At 51.5% G+C, this 26,030-nt stretch overlaps 1 protein-coding gene across 1 annotated transcript in view; it reads right to left on the bottom strand.

The window, feature by feature from the left end:
- Nucleotides 1–26,028, bottom strand: part of KCNQ3 (potassium voltage-gated channel subfamily Q member 3) — a gene marked incomplete at its 5' end in the record, with an annotated part of 161,952 nt that extends 135,924 nt beyond the window's left edge. The window contains one exon of the mRNA XM_006753291.2: nt 25,823–26,028. Coding sequence (XP_006753354.1) covers nt 25,823–26,028 — 206 coding nt within the window. The remainder of the gene's footprint in view (nt 1–25,822) is intronic.
- Between the last annotated feature and the right edge of the window lie 2 nt (nt 26,029–26,030).

Here is a 26,030-nt window from a genome sequence, read left to right as displayed (position 1 = left end):
GGCCTCTGGCACTCGGGCTGCTCATCTTTCTGCCCCATCAGTAGAAGAGGGACTTGAGACACCAGGGGTGTATGGGAGTCCCCCCTTATCTGCAGGGACATGTTCCAAGACACCCAGTAGGTGCCTAAAACCAAGAATGGTACCAAACCCTATAGATACTATGGTTTTTCCTATACATACACACCTATGCTAAAGTTTAATTTATAAATTCGGCACAGTGAGAGATTAACAATAACTAACAATAAAATAGAACAATTATAACAATATACTGTAATAAGAGTTATGTGAATGTGGTCTCTCTCTCTCTCTCAAAATATCTGGAATTTTCCAATTAATATTTTGGTTCTGAGCTTGACTGCAAGTAACTGAAACCACAGAAAGCAAAACCTCGAATAATGGGGGATGACTGCACTAGTGTCCTGGGGCGCCCATAGCCAAGTACCACAAACATGGGGACTCAAAGCAACAGAGAGGTAGTGCCCCACAGTTCTGGAAGCTAGAAGTCCAAAACTGAGGTGTCAGCAGGGCCTTGTTCCCTCTGACGAAGGCTCTGGGGGAAAGTCCTTCCTTGACTCCACCAGCTTCTGGTGACGCCAGGTGCTCTTTGGCTTGTGGCCACATCACCCCAACCGATCTCTGCCTCAGTTCTCACAGGGCCTTCTCCTCTTCTCCCCATGTCTCTCCTGAGTCGCTTAAAAGGGCACCTGTCATTGAATTCAGCGCCCACCCAGGTGACCTGGGATGATCTCATCTTAAGACCCTTAACTTAATTACATCTGCAAACACCCTTTTCCCGAATAATGTCCCTTCACAGAACATATCTTTCCGGGGCTACCATTCAGCCCACTACAACCAACTTCTACCTGGGGAGCCCAGGGGCCTCTGGAAATCAGGAACTGTAAGCACAGCTGTGGGTGAAGACCCTTGACCCAAGATGCGCAAAAAGCAGGACAGCATGTGGGTATGCAGCCAGGACCCGCCCTCCTCTGGGCACCAGCACGCTGGCCACAGAGGGACGTGAGGCATGTAACCCACAGGGTCAAGATCAAGAGATCGGCTTACTCTCCCGGCAGCGTGGCTCAGGGGTTGAGTGTCGACCTATGAACAGGAGGTCACGGTTCGATTCCCAGTCAGGGCACATGCCTGGGTTACAGGCTCCATCTCCAGTGTGGGGTGCATGCAGGAGGCAGCTGATCAAAGATTCTCTCTCATCATTGATGTTTCTATCTCTCTCTCCCTCTCCCTTCCTCACTCTAAAATCAATATGCTCGGTATCAGCTATAATTTTTTTTTTTAAGAGCGAGATTGGCTTACAGAAAGCTTACTGCATCCCGGACATTGGGCAAACTCCTTACACACATTCTTTCATCCTGAAGCTGCCCTGCAAGCGAAGTATTTGTGAACTCCACCCAGCACTGGCTGGCGGGGTGACTTCAGACAACTACATTCTGCAGGTGACAGTCTGTCATCTTAAACATGGTAACCTGCTTGGAGAGGTCCTTAGGAAGGTAAAGGAGAACGCGCCAGGGAAAGGAAGGCTTGGCACAAAGGCAACACAGACACACTTAGGAAGCTTTGGTCATCATCATCGTCGTCATCGTCCTTACTCCCCTATTTGTTCCATGTCCTCCTCTGATTGCTTCCTTTCTTAAAATGTTTTTATTGATTTTAGAGAGAGGAGGGGAGAGGGATAGAGAGATAGAAACATCAATAATGAGAGAGAGTCATTGATCGGCTGCCTCCTGCACGCCCCACACTGGGGATCAAGCCTGCAACCCAGGCATATGCCCTGACTTGGAATCAAACTGTGATTTCCTGGTTCAACCACTGAGCCATGCCAGCTGGGCAGCATCTGTTTATTTTTTACAAACCAATGCTGTATCTCCTTTCCTAACAGCTGTGACCCCAAAATCTCCACAGTGCATACACAGCACATATGTACTTGGAATATTAAATGCACCAGGAAGTTTTCTGTTTAAAGGGACCCCTGGGGGACCCCATCTGTAAAGGCTTAGCATCCCCAGGAATATGAATACTCATGGAAGGTTTATCCATTCTAGTGAGTGTGTGTGTGTGTGTGTGTGTGTGTGTGCACGCGCGCTCTCACACTGGAACTATTTCAGTGGGGCACAGCCTGTCCACTCTGTGCATCCATCTGTGGTCTCCACTCTTGGGGTGTTCAGCCCCCGCTGGCTGCTCTCCTCCTTCTCTGATCCTTAGATAATGCCTGAGCTCACTTAGAATGTTTGGTTCCCGGCCACCGTCGTGTGACAAACTCAGAGACACTGAGAAGGAAATGAATGTTAGCACCACGCAATGCCCAAGTGTGAAGAAACACAAACATAGACGCAGCACTCAGAGTGACCGACAGGCCAGGAGACTGAAGGACCATTCACTCAATAGCTGATTCCACAGCGCAGGCCCGTGGTGGGTGGACAAGACCACAGGCTCCGGAGCCATCAGCCGGGGTTCCAATCCCAGCTCTGCCTGACCCTGCTCAGGTGAACAGCCTAAAATATAGGTCCAACCTTATGCCCTGACACTTGGTGAAATCGGAGGACCTTGAACAGCCTCACCTCATGGTCTCCTCTCTACTCTGTGCATTCACTTAAGGGCACATGAGGTCCCCTAGCCAGTGGTCGGCAAACTCATTGGTCAACAGAGCCAAATATCAACAGTACAACGATTGAAATTTCTTTTGAGAGCCAAATTTTTTAAATTTAAACTATCTAGGTAGGTACATTGTTATTAACTTAATTAGGGTTCTCCTAAGGCTTAGGAAGAGCCACACTCAAGGGGCCAAAGAGCTGCATGTGGCTCACGAGCCGCAGTTTGCCGACCACTGCCAACCCTCTTTGTCAGGGGGACCAGGCACAGTCCCCACTCATCCCTGAATAGCGGGTTTTAGTTTCCCACCAGCCCACAGAGTTAGTCAAATGAGCCAATGACATCCTCCCGCAGGAACCTGCCTTCCTGTCACTGCAGAGCCTGCCTTCCCCTCTCCCTGCTTATTCACAGATGCTGCAGGTGGGGGGCAGTTCCCCCTCCCTAGGCTGTGAGCACGTGTGAATAATAAACGACTGCAATCCACCTGTCCAGGGCTGAGTGCTGGGCTCAGTCACTCCTATGACCCTAGGTCCGGGCTCCCTCCTTCACAAACAGGGTGATTAAAAACCCAGCTTCGTGAGTTTGGCCAAGCTCTCTGACCAATGGATTTCTCATCTTCCAGGAGAGAAAATGTTCCTTGCAAAGCACCAAAGCATCAATTCCTATAATGTAGCCCTAGGGGCTCCCTTGTCCCCCAAATAACAGGAAGCAAGGGGATGAATAACTGCCCCATCTATATGTTCCCTCTCTCTCCCCACTTTCATATACAAACCACACCTGGACTCTTGAGAAGGGACTGGTTAGAGCTCTTCTACTCTAACATTATGTGTGCTCTTATTCATCAGTGGGGAGTGGGCCACAGATTAAAACTAGAAAGCGATCTACACAGAAAGACAGATACACCAGCAGGAGAGCACTGTGCAGTGCAGGAAGGTTGGGGAGGACCTGCCCACACGCAGAATCCAAATGGTTGCTAGTGCTCCCCAAGCACTGCTTCAAAGGCTCTGGGAGCCAAGGATGGTGATTTATCAGTGATGCCTGTGATTGACTAGTGATGTCTGCCATGGAAAGGGGTTGGGGTCAGGCAGCAGGGTAAGGGCAAGGCAGCAGGGTGAGGGCTTGGGTGCCCTCCCTCGATCATTCGGAGACAGAACCTGGGCTTCTAGCCAATCCCCTGCTCAGGGCCTCAGCCTCTCTACCTGTGAAATGAAAGGACTGAACAATGACCTGTGAGGTCCCACCTCTTCCTCCTCTGTCCCCTCCAAATGAAAGAATCGCATCATGGTGAGGGGCCAGCTCGGGTCTCAGATCTCAGGAAGGGGTAGAAGGAAACCACTCTGACTTTCCTTTTGGATAACTGCACTATTTCCTGATTAACCCTTGAACTGCTACCAGGTCTGATTCCAAGGGGAGCTTCTTTGGAAGCAAAGGAATTTCTGCAAACCGTGTTTGCTCTCAGCAAGGCAACTGACAACGCAAAAATAACAGCCTGTTCCAGCAAGGCTTGGGTCCAAGCAGCAAAGACAAAAAAACCAAAGCCACTGCTGGGCCCTGTGCACACTCTCTCCCGAATCCCCGGGGGAGGGTGGCCCCAGCCTGGCCCAGGCAGGAGGGGAGAGGGCAGCAAATCCACAGGTCCCCACCCAGCCTCAGCTGAGCAGAAAATGGCCCAGGCTGGTCTCTCTTCACCAGAGAGGCCCAGCTCTCTTTTCAATAAAATGGCCTTTAATCGCTTTAAAGATTTTATTAAAAATTCCCCCTGGACCAATTACAGGCAATGCTTCCTGGCCACGCTCAGTCTCGCAATCATGCCCACGTCTTAGTGTGCCTCAGCTTGCGAAGGCTCCCGGGCCTGCTCACTCTCCTTCAGTCTCTCCCAGAGCATCTGCCTCTGGTCCCTGCCCCCCAGGGACCAGGGTGTCTGTCCCTCTACACCTTTGCCTGTCCCTCTACACCTGTCCCCAGCTCTGCATCTCGGCTCTTTCAAGCTCCATCTCCCATTCCATTCTTTCCTTTTCTTTTTCTTAATCAAGTATGTGGTTGTGGTCCTTACAGGTGGCCCCACTGTCTCCACGCTGGGAAGAGAGGGGTGTAAGTGATGCTTGGAGGGTGCATCTAAGGGTGCCTCATTTTATGATTTATCAGTGATGCCTGTGATTGACTAGTGATGTCTGCCAATTGAAATGCACTGTCATCTCTCCTGCTGGGGCCCAGGAGGCAACAGCCTGGACAATGCCCCCTCACACAGAGATCCAAGAGGGAGGAACAGGTGAGGCCAGCCCTGAGTTCCCCAGCCGGGTACCTGCTGAGCCCTCTCCACCTATGGCCTTTCACTAGATCTAGGGGCCTGGATTCACGGCTCACCTATTTCTTGCTAACTGTGCAACGCTGAGCACGTGACTTTGCATCAGCCTCGCCCATCTCTAGAGTGATTCTAATATAATCTACTTCATGGGGTTGTTGTAAGAATCATTCAGAACCACAGGTAAGACAACTATCAATTCCTTTTAACCCGATTCCTGCCCATAGTTTTCCTGTTAATCCTCTATTGATCCAGAACAGAAAGTCCCACCGCCAGGGACCACACTGTTGATCGCAACATTTGCAGCACCTGAGAGGGGACGGGGCCGTTGGCAGGTCCTCAGTGCATGCTGGTGGCGGCGGGAACTGGAATTGAATTAATCGGGGTTAGGGTAAGAATCCATGGCAACCCTGCTCGCCTGTGGTAGAGATGTGACCAGATAAGACATCTAGGGCCTGAGGCAGAAATTGAAGAAACATGGCAAAAACCCAAGACGAAATGAAACTGCCATCTGTCAAAATATTGGGGGTTGTTTTCAAGTCTGGAGTTTAAATCAATCAGCAATTTATCCGAATACATTCAAGTCGAACACTTGGACCGGGGTGGACAGCATGCTCAGTTTCCACATTCTCACGTGATTCCAACAACGTCTTTACCAGCCTCCTGACTGGTCTCCATCCGAGACCAGACACTATAGTTAGCTCGAGCCCACAACCCGGGCATGTGCCTTGACTAAAAACGGAACCATGATTTCCTGGTTCATAGGTCAATGCTCAACCACTGTGTCATCCTGGCCGGGCTATGAGCAATAGCAATTGTGTCCTGTTAGCCGTGATTGTTCTGTTCTGATTAGAGCAAGCACATTCTGACCTGGCAGAGAGTTGTACGCCCTGGACATGGGACTTAACCTCGGAATGCGGTCCATTCGCCTTTTCTGAGAACTACCCGTCATCTTAGAAAGATTAACCACCTTGTTGCCAAAACAATGGAGTCCCAGAGGCGCCTGCCCTTTGCAACCCCCCCAGCCCGCATCGCCTGTAATCTGTAACCACTATACTTTGCCTGCTTCCCCATGCCTGTACTTCCTACTTCCGCACGTAATCTTCGTCCTTCTACTCAATTTAAGCAGCTGGCTTACAAGGAGGGGCAGAGCAGACTTTTGTGGGTGACCTGCTGTTCTCCCGTGTTGCCGCCATTATTGGAATAAATGCTCAAACACGATTCAACCCCGTCTCTGCTTAACTGGCTCAAACAGTGACAGGCAGCCCGGGCCCATCCATTGTCCGGTTCGGTTTCAGTTCACTGTTGGCTTTGCCGGTGCCCATCTCAGAGCCTGGCATGTAGCAGGTGCTAACTATATTTGCAAGATGAACAAGAGGCTACCAGGCTCTCTAACCTCTAACATCAAACTCCTTGAACGCAGGCTTCACCGGGAAAGCCTGCTCAGTCCCTTGGCCTGGGGAGCCACTCTTGCTCTCAAGGAGGCCAGTGAGTCACCGAGTGACTCTGTGAAGCCAAAGCATCCTCCTTCCCCAAGTAACTACCCAGGACAGAAAGGCACGCCCCTTGCTGAAGGCATCTCACCCCTTTAAACATCTCTGTCCTGCTTCCTGTTCTGTTTAGAATCAGGCAGCCTGGAGTTTTAACAGGCCATGCTCTTCTTTCCTCTAGATTTAGAGGAAAAACACATTTGAGGTATTTTTAACTGAGAGCGCCCCGCCCCCGCCCCGCCCCCACCCTTCTCGGGAATCTGTGCTCCGATGTGGCATCTCTGCCCCAGACAGGTTCTGCCTTGGGAGGCAGAATCGGAGGGGGGGAGGGGGAGGCCTGGCCTGGATCTCATCTGGGGCTCAAACCTTAAACCCTCCTCTCAAGAGCTAATCCTGGAAGAGAGGAGTGACAAATGCGCGATTTAACCCTATTTTCAAGGAAATTAGAATTACAAATGGAGCAATCCCTGAGGCCTTTGGAGAATGAGCACAGGCTTTGGAGATAAAGGTGGGGAGGGGGAGGGGGCGGGAGCAGGCTGGGTAGGTTTTGTGGAAATCGCCCACCCCATCCCACCAATCAGAGCCAGTGGCCCCAGCAATTCACCCAGCTGTGTTCAGGGCTAAAGGCACCCCGAACCAGGTAGGTAAGCAGTCACTTCCAGGGAAAGTACAGAAAATTGCTTCTTTAATTGGGCAGATTCTAGAGCTAAGGATAATTTAATTGAAACACAGCATTAATGAGAATCAAAGGGACTTGGAAAGGGGCCGGGACAGAGATGTCTACATGTCAGAGATGGGGGAGCCTGGGCCTGTGGACAAAGGGCTTGGTCCAAATGCCATCACCTTCGCCTCCATGACCTCCTCCGCCCCTTCCCCAGGGCCCTCCACCCAGGTTCCCCGGCACAGGCACCCGCCAGATGGGGTACCCATCTCAAACCACAGACAGCCCCTGGGGAACATGCTTTCATTTCATTTTATAGTGTTTTCTCCATTTTGCAAATGGGCGTGAGATACAAGGGAAGCAGGAGGAATGTATGCGGGTTGTTGCAGGAGTGCTGGGCCTGTTTCCATGAGGACCCCCCGTGCAGTCTTCTGGCCCCTATGAGATTCTTTTTCCCACTTATTTATTTCCTTAACATCTACTTTGAAAGCTAAGTTAGCCAGGCACTAGTCCCAGCTCTTCATACACACTAAGTAATTTAGTCCTCACAGCACGGGGATTTGTGTCCCTTTTCTTCAGAGGAGAACTCAGAGAGGCACAGAGATGTTAAGTAAACTGCACAAAGTGGCACAGCTGGTAAGTTCCCGGGCTGGGATTCGAACCCAGGTGTTCTGGCTCTAGAACCCCCCCACCCCCCCATTATAACACGGAGATGATACTATCACTCCATCAATCCCAGCTTCCAGGGAGCGGGGTGTGAGGGCTGAGAAAGCGAGAGCAAAGCACTGAGCCAGTGTTTCTCACTGGGGTTAGCCCAGGCCCCTTCTGGTGCTTTCTCTTGTCTCCTGTGTATTCCATCCTGCCCTCAGGAGCTACCACGACCCACTCCTAGCATCGAGCTCTGTTTCCACACTGGGAACTCTGAGTATGTGTCTTTTTTTTTTTTTTAAGAGAGGAAGGGAGATGGGGAGAGAGAAACATCAATGAGAGAGAATCATAGATTGGCTGCCTCCTGCATGCCCCACACGGGAGATCGAGCCCACAGCTCAGGCATGAGCCTTGACCTCCTGGTTCATAGGTGGATGCTCAACCACTGAGCCACTCTGGCCGGGTTGTGTCTTCGTGCTATGATGAGGGCACGTGCCCTGTCCCGGGTAGAGAGTGTCCACACAGAACACAACGGTATTATGAATATCATCCCAGATCATTAGGAATAGATTCCTAATGAAAAGACTGCACTGTGCACAGGCTGAGAGCAAGAACTCTGCAGACCAAGGGTCTGGGATTGAACTTGGACTAGACATGTCACGTTTCTGTGCCTCGGGGTTCTTAATTGTAAAATAATAAGACCTGCATTATAGAGCTGTATCAGTGGAGAGAGCTAAAAATCAGTAAGGCTCTAAAGAGAGTTACGGGCAACAGGTATTGGATAAATGCGAGATATTATTGTTAGTACAACTATCGCAGTTGAACACAGCTGACGACAGGCATCACTCTGTCAACCTTCAGCCCCGGTCAAGCAAAGCTTGAACTGTAGCCAATGAGATTAGTGCCCAATTAATGCCCAATTTGGGAAGGGCTGTGCGAAAGAGCTTGGCACACTGCAGCAGGCCATACATTGGTGTGACCTCAGAGCACCCTGACTGGAAAGATGGGCACTGCCTGGAGGGGAGGGGGAGCTCAAGATGGCAAAGAGATCCAGGCGGTGCCTCTGAATGAAGGAGGAAAGACCACAGAGCTAGAGATCCGGGTCTCCTCTGTCGGCAGTAAGCTGTGTGTCCTTAGGCCAGTGATGGCGAACCTATGACACGAGTGTCAGAGGTGACACGCGAACTCATTTTTTTGGTTTATTTTTCTTTGTTAAATGGCATTTAAATATATAAAATAAACATCAAAAATGTTTTTGTTTTACTATGGTTGCAAATATCAAAAAATTTCTCTATGTGACACGGCACCAGAGTTAAGTTAGGGTTTTTCCAAATGCTGACACGCCAAGCTCAAAAGGTTCGCCATCACTGCCTTAGGCAAACCCCTGGCCCACTTCAGGCTCAGGTTGTTCATCCCAGAGCCCTCTTCCAGCTCCACAACTCTATGGTCCTGGGGCACCATGAAAGCCATGCGTCCACATGTCAGCAGAAATTCCCAGGGAACGTGTAATTACTGGCACATCACCAACCTGTAGTTAACGCCAGGTGATTCCCGAGGATTTACTGCAACTGTGGAAGCTATTTCGTAAGGGAAGCGATGTGTATTCGATATTGACAGTGCAAGAGGCCAGTTCTCTATCTCTCAGCCCATAAATTACCCAGGGTGTCGGGAGGACAAAAACCACCAATGGCTTGTTACAAGTGGGCTCCCTCCCAACAGAAATCAGGATTTATAGAAAGCTAAAAAAAATGTAGGAGAGGAACTGAGAGCCAGAGTCGTGTGTGTGCTGTGTAGGAGAGTGTGTGTATACGTGTGTATATGTCTGGGCACATGCATGGCCTCAGGAAATCAGAATATAATAGAAAGAAATGTCCAGTGCATCTAATTACGTTGGCTGTGACCTTCTGTCCAATCGATTCAAACATGTCCTGAGCCGCTCTAGGATCAGGCACCTGCTGGGGTTAACCAGGGGAGTCCCAAGGGCCCTGGCCCTGACCAAGCTTATGCACGTGACCCTCCCTCTCTCCTGTGTGACTGAGTCCCCGGTGGAATCCTTCTGATGCTCTGTTCTCTCCTCCACAAAATCAGAACCCCAAAAATCCATGCCGTGGGGTGTTCTGAGAGCTGCATAGGGTGATGTATGCAAGAAAAACAGTTTTAAAAACTGGTGACCACATGGCTGTAAATAACTCTAATACAAGGCAGAATGAGCAGGAAAGGTTCATAGTAACGATGCCCAAAGCCCGGACTGGGTAGCTCAGTAGGTTAGAGCATCATCCCCATGCACCAAGGTTGTGGGTCGATCCCCAGTCAGGGCACATATAGGAATCAACCAATGAACGCATCAGTAAGTAGAACAACAAATCTCTCTCTCTCTCTGTTTCCCCCATCTCTAAAGTCAATCAATCAAGAAAGAAAATAATACCCCAAAGGGGGAGGGGGTTTGCTACAAGTTTTTGGGAAAGAGATGTGGACAAGAAATTGTAAGACAACAGAAAGGAATGCAGAGAAAACCGAGGAGGAGGTGCCACTGAATGAGGGAGGAAGGACCCCAGGGCACTCGCAGATGTGAGAGGGAAGAGAGGAGAAAGGCTGTGGGAGAACCACGGCATCACTGCGGCTGGTGGTACAGGGGAAGCAGGGTGGTGGTGAAGAGAGAAGATGTTAAAAGAACAGAAACCATAAGGAGCAGAAATAGAACAGGAAATCAATAAAAATGCCTGGAGTTGATTCATCCAGAGATTCAGAGGAGGGGAGAGGGCCTGCAGGAGGCCTGGGGACAGACAGAAAAATGGGCACTGCCTGGGGGGAGAAGGGGGAGCTTGAGATGGCAAAGACTGGCAGGGCATGGGATGCCACAGACGGGCAGGGCTGTGGCTTCTCCTTTTAAACCTGCGGGCACAATGTGGGGCATGCATATCCCTCTGACAGAAATAAAAATAACTGAATATCTTTTGAAGGGATGGAAGCTAACCGGGAGGATGTGGGACTCACTGGACACGCTCTCAGCCACTTCCAAGTAAATGCTGTCTCTTGTCATCCCCACAACCCCGCAGGGTAATCGGATCCTGAGTTCCCACGTATCTGCCCCTCTCCGTGCAGCTGGCATGAGGACTAGAGGAGTTAACCCAGGGGCAGCCCGTGGGAAAGTGCCTGGTGATATGTAAATGCTCAATACATGACAGGTGCTATTGTCAAAGATTTTCAAAAGCACTCCTCCCATTTTGGGGGAAATGACTCTGCTCCCTATTTGCAGCATCTCTCTCTCTCTCTCTCTCTCTCTCTCTCTCTCTCTCTCTCTCTTTCCCCTGATCCTCGCCCCTATGGGCACAGGTTGGGATGGGGCACGCAGCTGTGGGCCCCTGAGCCCCTAATTTGAGAAACAAGGTCAGTCCCTCTCTGGGGACAGAGGACATAAGCCAAAGGGAACAGAGATACACAGGAAATCAGAGGGAGTTTCCAGGGCTCAGACGCTGTGGGTGACCATGGTCCCCACCACATGGGGTGAGTCTGCAGAGAGAAGAGAGATGACAGCTCAAGTCTGGGCGGTCCTCCAGCCCCTGGGGCTAGGGGTTCTTGGCCCCAAGGAAAGCCCACTCCTCCATGGGGCCTGCTCTCGATCTCCCTCGGGGCCCAGAACCAAGCTCCCTGGCATCCTCAGCTGGTCCAGGAGGGCTGCCTCCGCTGGCCTCCAAGGGCTCCAAGAGGCTTCAAAGCCAACAGCATGTAGATCTCTCCAAGAGCAGGTTGCTGAGGCCTGGGCCTCCTGATGTGGAAGGAGAAATATTTTTTAAGAGGGGAAGAGTGTGCACCCAGGGAATTCTGCCTATGCAGTGCTATTTTATAGCTAAACAGAAACTCAGCAAAGCCACCTCTGGTCACAGCTAGCTCACGAATCTTCGCATTTCCATCTTTCCAACCCACAGTCTGTGCCATTTGGATTTCGTGGTCTAAAAATATCTCCCAAACTTCCAAGCGTGCTGGCATACGCTGGTGGACTCAGATTTTTAATCCATCTGCAAATGTTTCTACACAGCTCTTTCCCCTCAGATTCTATGTTGTGCTGAGTCACTTTCAACATTCGGTTTGACATTTATTGGGAGCAGGAAGGAAGTCCTCCCGAACACACATGTCAAGCCTGGCCCTGAGGCTCCTGGAGGCTGCAGTGAGGGTGTGGGAGAAAAAGGGCCCCACTGGTGGGAGAGGGAAGTGTGTTGCCTCTGGAACAAGGAAGAAACCCAGGGCTTTGGGGCTGGCTGGTCCTGGCTGCATCGGGCTATGTGACCTTGAGCAAGACAATGGCCCTCTCTGAGCATGATCCCCCGACTACAACATGGGGATACGCCATGCAGCTGAGCAGAGCTGCGGCAGAGATTTGATGAGTTGAAGAACTATGTGAGCCTCGTGGCCCAAGGCTGGAGCTCAACAAGTGGCCCCATTCTGAACTGTAGCCAACAGCTGACCATCACATGTACCCCCACACCCCACCCCTTCCCCACTCAGCGGCAAAGCCATTCTTACAAAACACGCATCTGATCGTGCCACTCCCTTCTAGGAAACCACACCACCCCAGGAGAAGACACCTCTCCTGGCTCCCTCCCCAGTCCTTACAGAGAAATGGGGGCTTGATGTGGGAAACAAAAGATCAATGGTCAACACCAGTTCCCACCGGTCAGGCAAGGGTGGGGCTGGAATCACAGGTCAAAGCCTTCAGGTTCTTCAAGCAGGAAAATTAAGGACCGACATGGGCGGACGACTCACCCAAGTTCACACCTGGGCCATTGTCCAGGGTCCAGACACCCACCCCGATGCTCTTCGCACTGAATTATGACGACAATCCTGCCTCCCAGGAAAATGTCTTCATGATTCAATCCATGTCATGTTCAGAAGGTCTGGCCACAGGCTTCAGGACAGGAGATGTGAATTCTAAACACCACCGGGCTCAGAGGGGCCGACTTTGCACCGTCTCCCTCGAGCAAAGACCCAAGGAGCAGGTGACAGGCTGTGAGTTGGAGAGGAAGGAGCTGGCGGAATCTTTCTCCTTCAAGAGCAGTCTCACCACCCAAACTATCCTCCACACCTAATCACCTTTCTCTTCTCTCTGCCCCTTCATGGGTGAGGAACAGGGAAGGGGTGAGAAGAAAGAGGAAAAGCAGAGTCGCAAAGGGGTGTAAAGGATGGACAGAAGGGTTGACTTAGAAAGTTCTTTCCAGAGAGGGAAGGAATTCAACCTTCTGGAAAAAGCCTGTGTAATGCCCTTTGTGGGGGGCCTTTCTGAAGAACTTCTCATCCCTCAAGATGAGGCTCAAGACTCGCTCTTTGGGGAGACTTCCTTGATCACCGCTCCATAGAAGTGGAATCCCACAATATTTTCCCTTCTGTGTCTGGCTTATTTCACTTGGCATAATGCACCCAAGGTTGATGCATGTTGTAGCATGTGCCAGATGCCCTACCTTTGGAAGGCTGTATACTACTCCATCCCCGTGCTGTTCATCGCCACCACTGACACCTTCCAGCAAAGGTGAGTCAGCTCCCTTCCTTCCAAGACAGTCATCCCCTTGCAGTCAAGCCTGACTAGTGCCGGGTTTCCATCAGCAGGTGCTCCTGCTGTTCTTCTGCCCTTGTTCCTTGCGTGCTCCCCCGAAATCACAGAAAGGCAGTCCCCACCCACAGCACGGGGCTTGGGCTCACAGGCCTCCTCACTTCCTCCTTCCAACTCCATCTATCGAACAAGACAGCAGGTTCGGGTTGTCCTCTGGGGGTCCTGCTCACCCTCCTCTAGACAGTCTGGGCCCCTCTGCCAGTCAACAAACACACACTTGGGCAGACCCCAAGCTGACATGGCCCTTGCCCACCTGGAGCTCACAATTTAGGGCAGAGAAACAAACAAATAAGCAAGCACGGAACTTAGAGCTTAGGTCACGACAGCTCTGACAGGGTGTTCTGAAGGATATAAAAACGGTGAAGACTAACTTGAAAGTGGTTGATCGCGGAGGCCCCAAGAGAAACTAAAAAAGCCATTTTATACACATCAAGGGACAGTCTCCCAGGCAGAGAAAATGATGAGTGAAGGCCCTTCCGGCGGGGAGGTAGAGCCCAGTGTGCCCAGAGTAGGCTATGGTGAGCTGGGACTGGGGACTGCCTGGTGGAGGTGTCGGGGCCTGAGTCATATCACGCACGGCTCCTGCCCGTGACGCAGCCACGATCTGGTTGGGATACTCATGGGAACCTGCCAAGGCAGAGCTTCCTGCAGGATGAATCGGAGTGCCAGGCCGGCTGGGCCGGAGTCTCGGCCAATCCCACTGGGCCTGAGTCTCGGCAAGGAGAGAGGGGTTTGTGCCAAAGTTAACAGGCAGCAACGGAGGGGCTTGGAGCTGTGGGAACATGAACAAATTCACCCGAAAAAAGGACAACCCTGCCTTCGGGTGGAAGCTGGAGGAGATGTTGCAGGGGGTGAGGGCAGAGATGCTGGGCTGCCTGGAACCAGTGGATGGGGCTCCTTGAGGCCAGAGACCATGAAACATCGATCTTTGTATCCTCCGCTCTTCTCACAACACAGCCTGGGGCCCCCTGGAGGCTGACGGAGCCCCCCCGGACCCCTGGCTGACGCTGGTGAGCTCCTTCCTGGTCCCCCTCCACCCCGAACTCCCTACCTTCCAGAAAGCTGGACTGCAACAGATCAATTCCTATCAAACTGTCTATTGTCATCTCCGAGTGCAGACAACCACCGGCTTAAAAGCTGGACCATGTCCACACACAACAGCCCGGCTCAGTTCTGCTACCTGCCCGGGTGGCTGTGAGAAAGGGCACCAGGGCACAGACCCTTCGCGCGGCCGCCAAGTCCCCACAGAGTCAGTGCGCTCGGCATGCCAACAGCAGCTCTCGATGCCCGAGTTCAGATGTGCGTTTTGTTTGGAACTGGGCTTGGAGGCTGCAAGGCCAAGGGGATTAGTCAGTGTGTGTTAAACACGGACTCCGTGCCCAGCATCATGCCTGGCACTGTCGATGAACAGAAAACATACCACGCACGGCTCCTGCCCGTGACGCAGCCACGATCTGGTTGGGATACTCATGGGAACCTGCCAAGGCAGAGCTTCCTGCAGGATGAATCGGAGTGCCAGGCCGGCTGCAGCGCAGGGAGAAGGGCCCGGGAACGGACTGGGAGGGGAAGCAATGGTTAGACTCAGGCCCATGCAGGTCTCATGCAGCTGTGTGCCTCTGGGCAAGTCACCCAACCTCGCTGAGCCTCCATGGCCTCTTGTCTACACTTGAGGTAGGTACTACGAATATCCCCATTTTATAGATGGGGAAACAGAGGTCCAGAGACGTGGAGCTGGCTTTAGGGCACACAATTGGGAATCAGACACCTGCAGGCCACTTGAGTCCCTGCTCCAACATGCCTTTCTCATCTGAAACAAGCCATTTTTTCATCTACAAAGCAACCCCCATCCAGCCGAAGGGCGCGGGCTCCACAGCCCAGAGGGTCTGTGTGTTGGTGAGATCCCAGGAACACGTGCCCTGCTCTGCCGCTTCCGACGTCAGCATTTTGCAGCGCTATGTTTTTCTAGATGGAGCACCAAGGTCCCCAGCTTAATTTGTCTCATGCAGTGACACTAATTAATGTTCCAAACAGTGGGGCTTAGGGACAGAGGGTGTGTCTGTGTGTGTGCTGTGTGTGGTTTGCTCTAGGTAAGGTTCATTTCCCCGCCGTTTGAAAAGATTTCTGTGGGTATTTGACCTGAGCCAAACATTCAGCTCAAAAGCCAGTGAGGCTAACCCTGCAAGTCTCACCCTGCCCCCAGCCGGTATCTGTACTTCACGCATCGCCGCTGGGAACCTGAGGCGGGCACATCAGGGGGCTCTCAGGCCAGGCTATGGCCATCCCCGCAGAGCCCCTGGAAAGGCCTGGGAGTCATCTGGTTCACCACACATCACTGGCTCTTGGGGCAGCCTGTAGGCGGGCCACAGGAGCCAAAAATCCCGCAAAATGTGTAATGTTCCTGCCCAGTGAGGAACGGTCACATCCCCAATGCAAATAGCTTCTTCGTTGAGAAACCCTATGCAGGGGTCCTCAAACTACGGCCCGCGGGCCACATGCAAATACAAATATTGTATTTGTTCCCGTTTTGCTTTTTTACTTCAAAATAAGATATATACAGTGTGCATAGAAATTTGTTCATAGTTTTTTTTTTTAAACTATAGTCCGGCCCTCCAACGGTCTGAGGGACAGTGAACTGGCCTCCTGTTTAAAAGTTTGAGGACCCCTGTATAAAGTATCAATTTTACCACAGGCTAATTGATACAACTTCCTGATTTTTGGGGAAAGAAGGAAGGGACAGAGACATGGAGGTTTCTTGTTCAAGGCTGCACAGCAATTCCATAGTTTAAAAAGGTCTGACCCCTCCAACTACATTTCCTATTTCATCTTCTCACCACCCAGCTACCCCCATCCCCACCCAAAGAGCCTCCAGCTTCAGCCACTGGGAGCGATTGCACCTGACTCACCTGCTGCATTTCTCACTTCCAAGGCTTTGCCAAAGCTACTCCTTCTGCCTTCAGCCCTAACCCAGACCCTGACACCACTATAGCCTTCTGTGCCCAAGTCAAAGGCTGCCTCCTACAGGAAGCCTGCCATGATCCGATCTCAGGACAACTGTCGGTTGGTTCGGAGGTAGGTCTGTCTGTACTTGGGCCTCGGTCTGTGTGCCAATCTGCCTTGGCATGGGAGTCATTGGTTACCACTGTCATCAATAGTATGGGGCCGCTGCTATACAGCCATTATGCCATCCTGCAGTCCCAGTGGTCGGAGGGGCAGGTCATAGTATCCCATCTTACCGATGAAGAATTTGAGGCTCGGGAAGGTTAAGCAACTCACTGGGGATCACACCGGTAAGAAAACAGGGATTTGCTCCCATCTCTGATGGCAGAGCCCACATCATGACTATGAGGCCACCTGCCTCCCTGTGTGGTCACAGCATGTCTGCCTCCTGTCTGGACGGCGGGCTATCTGAAGACAGGAGCCCTGTCTAAGCCATCCTTCCGCACTTACTTCATGGTGAACCCTCCATACGTGACGTCGCAGAGCCCAGGATAAGGGCCCCGCTATCCTGCCTCCTGGTCCAGCGCCCATGTGTCCATCAGGACTCCTCCCGTCCAGTGAGCTTGCTCCCGGTGCCCAGTGAGTGAGGAGCGGGTCACACAGTGGGAAGTCTCCCCGGTCACCTGTATCCACCCCACACCTCCAACCACCCACTAGACTTCACTGCAGTAGCATCTATCGTGTAGTAGAGAACGCCCAGTCATTTCTTTCTGGCTCAGCAGGCGGCTCAGGACATCGCAAAGGGCAAGGACCATCGGAGCCCAGGGCTTCCCAACCCGGTCCATACCCTCCACCACTCTGGGTGGGAAAGGCAGCGAGCACACAGCTCAGCCCACTGTGCAGGGGGCCAGGCCTGACAGCCATGCTTCCTCCTTTACTAGAACAGCTGACGCGATGGGTATCTACCCAGAAACCATTGCTCCATCTTTCTCCTGTACTAGAACCCCGTTCTGTCTGGCTGCTGTGCCCGGTGTCACACGAGGCTCTGGACTACCGAGAGTGCAGATTTGCACTCACGGAAGGGACAGCCTGAAGCAAGTCCTCAGCCTCCTTAAACAGCTCAGGGGTCACCCAGCTCTGGGTTTCATGATCCTGCGTTCCCTTCCATGGAGTCCAGCCCTGTTCCATTAGAGCAGGAATAAAGCAGACCTTCGAGTTCTCAGTGACACAGCCATGGTCACGGTTGTAAATTACACAATGAAGGAAGAATGGTCTTTGACCCTGAAATCTACTTCTTCCGATGGGCATCTTCCTTGACTGACTTCAATGGTGCTGGTAACTCTACCTGAGCCCCGAGTAGACTCCATAGACACAGTAAGTCCTCACTCAACTTCCTCAATAGGCTCCCGGCACAATAGGCTTCGGTGAAACAGCGTATAATGAAACCAGTTTTACCACAGGCTAATTGCTACGGACAAGAGCTAAGTTCCAAGGGCATCTCCTCAACATTATAAGGAAAGGATGCCATCCGAGGATCTGCGGTAGGTATGTTAGAGTGAGCATCACACCACTACGCAATTACTCACCCACTCGACCGGGAACCCCTCAAGGGCGGGCACTGACTCAGCCATGGCTGGGTCCCCTATTCCTAGTCCAAGGCCCGGCATCAGCTCGGCCTGGAATACTTGTCTGCCGAATGACCACACCTGAGTTTGATCCACAGATATTTGGAGGCATATATAGTAAACCTTAAAAAAATAAAAATTAAGATATTCCTGTGAGATTTCTTCCCAGCCAAGTAAGGTGTTAAAATCATGGCCCAGCCGAGCCAGCCCAGCTCAGTGGTTGAGCGTCGACCTATGAACCAGGAGATCATGGTTCAATTCCCGGTCAAGGCACATGCCCAGGTTGCAGGCTCAATCCCCAGTGTGGGGGCTGCAGGAGGCAGCCAATCAATGATTTTCTCTCATCACTGATGCTTCTCTCGCTCCCACTCCCTTCCTCTTTGAAATCAATAAAAATATATTTTTAAAAAATCACGGCACAAAAGAGGAATTTGAGAAGAAATCTCAACGATCCCCTTTTATGTTCCAGAATCCTGAAGGTGAATTACTTCCTCAGGAAACCAGAAGCCAGGCAAAGGGCGAAGGCAGGGCCCCACTCCTCACAACCAAGATTCTGCTGTCTTCTCAACCAAATTTGTGAGAGCAGCTGGAATGGCTATTGGAGTGTTGTTTTGAAAATGCTAATGTATCTCACGTTATAAATTAGTATGCTGCTTCATCCTTTGAAAAGTATCCCAAAGCCAGTCCAGATGAGAGTGTTGATGGAACAGAAGTCCTCCGTGCTCACTTCAAAGAACTCTACTGTTTTATTTGGTGAGAATGACTAACACACCTAACACACATCAACCTCAAATCAGAACACAGCGCCTCACCCCACAGGATAACGCAGACAGTGGCCAAGTTTCAGGGTTGCTTTTAAGAATGCTCCAATCCTGGCACCCAAAAGAGCTCAAAAGGATGAGCTGTTGTAAGATGCCAGGCACCAAACCGACCTATTTACAAAGACTTTTAATGTGGATTTTTTTTTTCCCTGAATGACTATCCTAAGTGAAAAAAAATAATGAGGGGAGAAAATACCACCGAATTACCATGAGCCTTAGGCCAGGAGACTCCCTTTACTTAAGAACCACCAGGAAAGCACAGAAACACTGGTGAACCTCAAGTCACCACACCCCCTTAGGAAAACCTTCTAGAGCACGTAGCCCAACATGGCCCAGGGAAATGACTCCATACATGTCAGTGACTGTTATTAATAAAAATAAATCAGGTTTCCACAAATGGAACAGATGATGATGCTGCCCCACAGGTGACATTATGAACAACCCAAATGGCTACAGACACTTGTTACCACTATTATGAAGGTTGTGAATGTCTCGACTCAGTGTTGAGCTCAGTAGAGATCGGAGATTAGTTTACAGGACTCTTGGTGGAGGCCTGGATAGGGGTAGAGGGTGGAGAAAAGGGGATCTGGCCCTAGCTGGTTTGGCTCAGTGGATAGAGCGTCGGCCTGTGGACTAAAGGGTCCCGGGTTTGATTCAGGTCAAGGGTACAATTTCAGATTGTGGGCTTGATTCCCAGTAGGGGGCGAACAGAAGGCAGCCTATTCTCTCTCATCACTGATGTTCCTATCTCTCTCTGCCTCTCCCTTCCTCTCTGCTATCAATAAAAATACATTTTTTAAAAAGAGGGAGAGAAAATGGGATCTGGGCACTGGGCACTTCAGCTGGAGAAACCTCCTTGGCAAGAGGCTACCTGGAGCTTGCGGACGGACGCCCGTGAGCCCACACCAGGCATCACTCTTTTTTTCTGGTCATTGGACCCAGGTCCTAACTGGGTGCACCGCTGGGTTCATTGGCACAGAGCCGTGGAGAACCCTCAGGGAAGGCTGGCCTGGCCGAAGGGACCAGCCTTGGATGAAGAGCACGTGCATTTGCATCCTCCCTTTGACCCCATGGCCCTGGGCCTCGGTCTCCTCCCCTCTGGAGTTCTTTCCAGCTCCGATGGCATCTGGGTTTTGTAATCCGCCCAGTGACTCCCAGTGCCGGATCCATCAAAACCCCATAAAATGCCGTTAAGTAACTATCTACTGATAAGTCTGATTGGACTTGCTGATTCTTGAGGCCTGAGGTTTCATTGTTTGGACTGACACTGCTCGGCTAGAAGCCGCTATAACCAGTGTATGTGGGAGAGATAAAGCCACGCTGGGATTTTAGGAGGGGCAGGGCGGGGAGATGAACTGAGCGATAGTGTTAGAGATTTTCCACAGGCACAGAGGCGCGGCTGGATGAGCACATCCCCCATTCCCCTGCTCTGTATTTTCAAGTCGTGGGGTATAATATGTCATCCTGTCCCCCTCAAAAGACAGCCGCAAGGCAGCGCTGGACTTAAGCTGCTACAAGGTGACAGAGCATCGAGGGGTCGACGCCCAAGGAGCTCCGTGCACAGCTGCCTGCCTGCAGATACAACACTGGCTCAGGAGAACCAGGCTTGGTGTGATCTGTAAGAAGGCACCCGCTGTGACAGCCATTGTTGCTAATACATACAGAGCAGGCACCCTGGTGATGTTGCCCAAAGGGGGGACATAATAAGCGATGAAACCATGTAAAAACCTTGGTTATTATTGTTACGGTGGTATTGTTTATATGCTCCCACTCAACTCTGACACTGACAGGGTCCAGAGGATGTTGTGTCTCTTGAAGGATGGGAAGGAGGGGAGGAAACAGAGCTGAGCCCCAAGGGCTGCAGCAAGGACAGAAACCCGGCAGAGGGGGCGTTGGGGGGGAGACCGCATAGCCTGCGCATGTCACACTCCATGGGCCACATGCCTGGGCCTTTACTCTCCTTCGTTCGTGAACTACACGCAAGAAACCATCTTGGTCCTGAGTTCTGACCCCATTTGTTTTCTCGGGAACACATTCCAAGCAACCTCCTCTAGCTCTTCCATGGCAACAGTGCAGATGGGATCTGATTCGCATCGTGACACCTGCAAACCTAGAGGCCTTGGTGCTGACATCTGTCTTGCCATCTCCAAATCCTTCTCCTGACGCAACGCAGGAGGCTTCCCAGTGCCCTCCCCTGCCTGCTCGCCTCGGCTCCTCATCGCATTCTGTCTTGCATTTGCTGGACTATGTCAATTCCATTGTTTCAAGTCTCTCTCCACAGGGACAGCGTCGTGGCTCAGGGCCTGGCACAAGGCTTGCACTTGCCTGGGCATGTGTGGCCTTGAAATGAATGTACCTTTCTCCTGTGTATTTGTCTCACCTGGACAAAGTCCAAAGTACCTGAGATATGGTCTATAGGAATCCATGAATCTAAGCAAGCGTGTTCATTGTGCATACATACCACATCTTCTGTATCCGATCGTTTACCGGGCAGTAAACAACACTGCAATGAACACAGAGTGCATATATCTTTTTGAATTAGTGCTTTGGATTTCTTCAGATAACTACCCAGAAGTGAGTAGCTGGGTCATACGGTAGGTTCTATTTTTAATTTTTTGAGGAACCTCCATACTGCTCTCCACAGGGCTGCACCCATTTACATTCCCATCAACAGCATATTGATCAACAGTTTCCCTTTTCTCCACGCCCTCACCAGCAGTTGTCATTTATTGATTTATTAATGATAGTCCTTCTGACAGGGCAAGTTATATAAATGTCTGAGCACTATGTTGTACACCTGAAACTAATACAATACTGTATGCCAACTGTAATTTAAGAATTTTTTAAATTATATAAAAAGAGGAAGTGCATCCAGCTCAACCAATACTGCTTTCCATAGTGGCTGCACCAATTTACAACTGCACCAACACTGCGCTGGGCTCCCTTTTCTCTCCATCTTTGCCAACACTGAACTCTTGTCTCTCTGCTGACAGCCATTCTAACAGGTGTGAGGTGATTCCCCCGTGATTGTAATTTGTACTCCCTGGTGATTAGGGAGCTGGGGCGCCTTTTCATGTACCTGCAAACCATCTGTGTATCTTCTTGAAAAAATGTCTATTTGGGTCCTTTGCCCTTTGGTTTCATCAGCTTATTTGCTTTCTTGCTATTGAGCTGTATGAGCTCTCTATGTACTTTGGAGAGTAACTCCTTGTCAAACCCATGGTTGTAGCAAAATGCAAAGGCAACCAGTGGGTAGTCTTTGTGACTGCTTCCCCCTTGGTCTGCGGAGAGGTGAGTGACTGGTCACACCCAGCAGGCCATGGAGAGGTGGTCAGGGCATGAGTGCTTGTGCAATGCCAATCCAGCAACAATGTCAAACGGGCCAAGAAGGGGAGTCCCGAGACAATGGCTGGCAGCACAGTGGTCAGTGCACACGACTAAGGCGACAGAGACCCCTAATGGAAATCAACTAATGAACACTGAGTGGCTGATGCCAGGTCAATTCCATTCATATACACCATCGTCTTTAGGTCTAAAAACCAGCCTGTGTTAGGGCAGCGTTATCCTCCCCAACGACAGGTCATCCCCAACCCGGCTCATGCAAAGCACAGACTTAAGGCCAAGGCCAGGTGGGAACTCCAAGCCCAGCACCTTTCCACAGCGCCATAATCCCTTCCGGCCGTAAGACTAACAAAGCAGAGAAGAGACCAGCCTTCCTGGGCTCAGGGCATGGTCTCCCTCCTTTGTCCCCTCCCCAGCCTCCATTGTAAGACCTCTGAGCATCATTCTTATCAGTAAAATCCTACGTGCTGACCTTGGCTACCTCGCATTGTTGCTCTAATAGGAATGCTGTACGGAATGGAGTCTTAGCAAACCTGAGAGGGTTCTTGCACTCATCCATCCAGGAAAGGCTTGCTGAGTAACCACCAGGGGCCCGCAGCCTGCTGGGACCGAGGATGCTAAGGAACACACAGTCCCTGCTCCCAAGCAGCTCTCAGTTCAAGGGGGAGATGAACAGGCAGATGGATCCAATGCATCGTGCAAAATCCTAGGGCTGGGGATGCTGCCAAAAGGTGTGGGGGGGGGCATTCCAGCTCAGTCTGCAGGGTCAGGGGAAACTTCTCCCAGAGGTTCCCCCAGAGCTGGGCCAAGTGAGCAGCCAGGAGCAAGGGGGGGGCGGGGGGGAACGGGAATTTAAGGTAAAGGGGTGGGGTCTTTGGTGTCCACATTTGCTGTATTCTACCTTTACAATAGAGCAGCGGTTCTCAACCTATGGGTCGCGACCCCTTTGGGGTCGAACAACCCTTTCACAGGTGTTGCCTAAGACCATCGGAAAACACATATATAATTACATATTGTTTTGTGATCAATCACTATGCTTTAATTATGTTCAATTTGTAACAATGAAATTGGAGGTCATCATAACATGAGGAATTATATTAAAGGGTCGCGGCATTAGGAAGGTTGAGAACCACTGCAATAGAGGGAAGAAAATCGCATCTCATGAGTCTGGTTCATTTAAAAACAAACAAACAAACCACGCACTAGACTGTGAGCCCAGAGTCAGCCCAATTTCCTGGCCCCCTCACACCATTAGCCACAGCCCAGACAGGATAATGGATGGTTCGAAGCATCCATGGATGGCTTCAGTGTCTTGCAAAATCCTGAATCATCAATGAAAGGTTCAATTTTGTTCAACTGACTGGACTTCCTCCTAAGCTGGAGGATGTACAAGTCACCCACTCACTACTTAACCTGCGACACCCTCTGAACCCAGCCCCACACGGCTTTCCTGCACCATCTGAACTAACCTGAATCCATATTCCCACCCCCAGCCCATCCCACATCCCCTAATTCTGAGCAGCCCCTGTTTTCATTCAAAGTCCATTTCTAGTCATTTGCCAACTGGGAGCTGGGAAGGGGTCAGAGGCATTACAGGGAGGTAAGAGTCCTGTGTTACCAAGGGGGCAGGGGCACCCAGTGACACCCAGTGAAAATACTAAGCGTCCTGTCATTGTTGGCAGAGGGTCAGAGCGGGGTTCCAGGCTCAGAAACAGCCCTGACCCACTGCATTCAGATGTGAGCTCGGGCACCATTACTGTGGGATTTTGGACAGGTGGTTTTCTCCCTGGAAGGTTTCATATTCTCATCTACAAATGTAGGTAAGTCCCACCTCACAGGTCCATGGTGATCATTTAAAAGTACCTGGCTGCATCGCTAGGTATCCAACTGTTCCTCTCCCACAGTCTCATGTTTTCCTGGAACCTTCTGGGAAACTGAGGGTACAGGTGTTGGCATTCTCACACCTGCTTCTGGGTGATGGATAATTCTAAGGAAGGATCATCGAGACTCTGGCAATCACAGGCCTCAGCTACCCCTTCCCCAGACTGGGCAAGGCAGGCCTGGGGTGTGGCTGGAAAAGGTGGGAGAAGAAAGACTAAGCACACAAGCTCCAGGGGGGACCCCCCCCCCCGTTTGGAAGTTAGCTAATAAGTACTGAACCCCATTTATGTGTAAAAGAACATGTGAGTCTGTGTATGTTTGTGTGCACTCAAATAACTCGTGCCTTTTTATCATCGCATATTCCAGAATTAACTGCAGTTCAATTTCACGAAATCCAGTGCTAGAGACAGCGAGATGAATGCATTTTTAATCCCTTTTTACCACCTGAAGAAAGCAAATGGAAAAGCAATAACTACTAACCCTTCTCTCGACCGCTTATACCTGCAAATATATGAGGACGCCAAAGGCTAGGCCACCCTAAACCCATGCTCCTGGCTGGATGCCCCCTCCCTCCTGCTGGTACCTCAGTTTCCAGGGAGGCCACCTCTCCAGGCTTCAGTAATCTCTTTAAAGAAACCTGTTGCCAACTCAGAGGTTCTGTGACAACAACCCCACCTGGTGGCCAAATCTGGGAAAGCATTCCAACCCAGGAAGATTGGCAGGTAGTGTAACTCCAGGCTTTCTGAACTCCCTTGGGGCCCCATCAATCATGGAGGAGGGCAGAGACGAATATCCAGAGCCAAACGCTTATAGGGGGTCAAGGTCATAGCCAGTTCTCCACCCAAACCCCAGTAATGTACTCGTAAGAAGCAGCCATCAGGATGACTAAGCCTCAGACAGGAGGCAAGGGGAGGCAAGGGGTGATGTGCCCTGCCAGCTCAGAGGTGTCAGCCTACAGCCCTGATCTCCCCTCCTGGGGGAGGAGTCACCTCTCCCATCCTCTCCCTCTCCCCAAACACAGGAGGATTTTCTAGCCAGAGTGTGGGGTGCACAGGCATTTACCTCCTGACTGCAGGGAGCCTTCCCTGCGCCCAGGGGCACACCTCCAGCCCAGGCCCCTCTACACACACCTCCACCGTGTTCCTGCCCAGCCAAAGCAGGAGAACGGGCAGCAGTGGAGGCAGAGGGGAGTTCAGCGCCAAGTCAGGGAGATGTCTCAGCCAAAATGAGCCTCAGGGCACTCCCCCTCCGGCACTGGTAAGCCCCAGCCTCTCAGTCTAGGCATCGCGCCTGAGACACTCTTATTAACCTCCCTAAAAAGAACTCAAAGACATGCACTTTGACAGTCCAAGTCCCCAGTTACAGCAATGCCAGGACCTTTTCTAGACCAGGATGCAGCCCTAAGAAGGGGAGTACATGCAAGCAACACACACACACACACACACACACACACACACACACACACACCACTGTGGGCAACTCCCATCCCAACTCCAGGATGCATCCTCCAAACTCAGTAGCGATCCCAAGAGAAAGGACCAGCCCCAAGCAACACAGCGGACAAGGGAGGAGCCGCTTTATCCTGCTCAACCTCCACATTCGCTGGGAAAATCACATAATTCTTTCCAGCTTGGATACCAGCCTCCGGAGAAGGTGTCATCAATGCGCAAACACGCCAATCCAAGCTCCAAACGGTCTGAGAGACCACGCTTGGACCTTTTTTAAGCCTTGGGGTCCGACCCCCAGAGAGTGGTTAATGGACACACAGACCAAACCGGCAGACACGCGCACTGGGGGCAGGCTGGTCTCCAATGCTATGTCAAGCACCCGGTCCTCATCTCAGGCCTCCAGCCCGAACTCCAACCTGCGCCGCCGCCCAGAGGCGCCCCGAACGCCAGGTACTCACACGAGCGCGTGGTAGAGCAGCGCCCAGCCCCGCGGTCTCTCCAGGGCGTCGTAGATCAAAGTTTGGATGCGCCGGTACTTGGCGTTGTTCCTCTTCACAGGGCGGCTCAGGGGGGTCTTGGCCAGGAGCCCGATGCCCTGCGGGGTCCTCCGCGGCCCCTCGTCACGGCCACCGCCCTCCAGCAGCAGGGTCCCATCTCCGTTCCGGC

This window comes from Myotis davidii, unplaced genomic scaffold (genome assembly GCF_000327345.1).
Source record: "Myotis davidii unplaced genomic scaffold, ASM32734v1 scaffold30, whole genome shotgun sequence".
NCBI classification, from domain to species: domain Eukaryota; kingdom Metazoa; phylum Chordata; class Mammalia; order Chiroptera; family Vespertilionidae; genus Myotis; species Myotis davidii.
The sequence above is the reverse complement of the archived record's forward strand: the minus strand, read 5'-3'. Positions and strand labels throughout refer to the sequence as shown.